The 1,916-nt window shown below is 58.7% G+C and overlaps 1 protein-coding gene across 1 annotated transcript; it reads left to right on the plus strand.

Moving 5' to 3' along the window:
- On the plus strand, positions 1–1,686 carry LOC104472185 (tumor protein p53-inducible protein 11; the record flags this gene model as incomplete). The annotated part of the gene is made up of 4 exons (XM_010087757.1): positions 1–74; positions 870–932; positions 1,128–1,176; positions 1,590–1,686. Coding segments are annotated over 4 exons (283 nt in total), but the record flags the coding sequence as incomplete, so codon positions are not given.
- Positions 1,687–1,916: the final 230 nt, after the last annotated feature.

Below are 1,916 nucleotides of genomic sequence, written 5' to 3' on the forward strand. Positions count from 1 at the left end.
CTGGTGAGCAGGCTGAAGACCCGCAAGATCCTGGGGGTCGGCGGGGAGGATGATGACGGCGAAGTCCATCGGAAGCACACATGCAGTAATGACAGAAAAGAGACCACCTGCCTGGGCAAACTGTGGTGGTGGGATTTTTTTTTTTTTAGCATCTAACTTCTGCCGCCTCTTTGGCAAAAACAAGGCTCCCGCCCAGCTCCGTGGGGTCCTGCAGAGTGAGGGATGAAGGCTGTGGTGGCACAAGCGATGCTGCCTTTGAATGGCAGGTGAACAGCCTGTTTCAGTGAGATGCCAGAGCTGGGGGACAAGCGTGAGACCCCCAGGAGCCCTGTCCTGGGTGGTCACTGGCAGGGCATTGCCTGGCTCCCGACTGGCCGTGGGGGGAGAGCTCTGAGCTCTGTGTGTCCTAAAGCTCCCCTAGTACCTTTCCCTGTTGCTGTGGAGCCTTCCCCTCCGTGTTTTTTTGGGAAGTCATGGCCAGGCATTGCTCTGGAGAGAGCGCGACAGATGCCGTGACATCCCAAGGGCTCTGCTGGAGCCTGTGCTCCATCGGGGTGTGACAGCAGACTGGGGGGTTCGAGGAGACAGTTCCCTTCTTACATAGGTAAGGGGAGACAAGAGTTAATGTTGACCCTGCCCCAGCCCCACGTGGCTGGTCGCAGGATGGGAGCAGTGGAGGCTGCAGCTCCTGGTGGAGATCAAGGCAGCCTTCAGCAGGCATTGGGTGAGTCCCTTGTCCTCGTCCTCCTTCCAGTCTTCCGGGAGATAGACTCCCCCGTGGGGTTAGGTGTGTGTTTTTGGGCTTTGCAAATACTGCCGAAGGGCTGGGGAATGGTCTGCTCAGTCACCTTGTGTCATTTATTTCAATTTCAGATTAGCCAGGTACTGGGAAATGAAATCAAGTTTGCTGTCCGGGAACCTCTGGGGCTCAGGTAAGGTGTTGGGTCACCTCGGAGCTGGGCTGCGTGCTGAGGCTGGAGCTGCTGGGGCTTGTGGCTGCCTGGGTCGTGAGAGGTGGGAGGATGAAGGCTGATGACCGAGCAGGCAGCCAGGAATGCTTTGTGAAGTAGGAGCGATGGGATTGCCCCCGTGCTCACACGGGGTCCTCTCTTTTCCCTCCCGTGCAGGGTCTGGCAGCTGGTTTCCGCCGTCATGTTTTCCGGGGTCGCCATCATGGTAAGTGAGGGATGCGGTCCTGGGTACCGCCAGCTCCTGGCTGCCAAAGGGGTGTCCCAGCACAGCTCCTCACCCCCAGCATTTATCCCTCTGCTCTGCCACCACGCTCTCTTGCAAGGCTTTTGCCCTCACCGTCTCTCGGTCATGGGCTTTGCCGGCGGTGTCCTGGGCGTTTTGTTTCCATCAGCAAGGTCATAAACCACGCACACCACAGCAGCCTTGGCCGTAGAAACCGGCCGTGAAGCCAGTAGCTGACACACTCATATTTCTTGCATCTACTTGTAATTCCCAATTTCCTGACCAGTGGCTCCGGTGCCATAAAGGCTTGACGGCAGAGTGCTGCTGCCCGCGAGGGCATGTTTTTGATGGCGCTGGCGGTGCAGGCTGCTGAGTCTCTCCTTTGCCTCTGCCAGGCCCTGGCTTTCCCTGACCAGCTCTATGACACCATCTTCGAGGAGGAATCGGTGAGCAGCAAGACTCCCGTCCGGCTCTATGGAGGAGCCCTCCTCAGTGAGTGCCGTGCCGCTTTGCCTGGGGCATCCCGCTGCCCCACAGAGGGAGGGGACCAGGGGCCACCATGGCAGGAGGGGGTAAATCCTGTGCCCGGCAGGACAACTGCATCCGGAGAGCAGAACGTCTGCTCTTAGCCAAGAGATGGGTCCGGGGTGTTTAGAGAAGCTCAGCTACCCCTGCTTTTCCTAACAGGGGCTCGGGCTTGCTGCAGACAGGGTAAGAAGGGC

The sequence above is a fragment of the Pterocles gutturalis genome, unplaced genomic scaffold, assembly GCF_000699245.1.
Source record: "Pterocles gutturalis isolate BGI_N339 unplaced genomic scaffold, ASM69924v1 scaffold29026, whole genome shotgun sequence".
NCBI classification, from domain to species: domain Eukaryota; kingdom Metazoa; phylum Chordata; class Aves; order Pterocliformes; family Pteroclidae; genus Pterocles; species Pterocles gutturalis.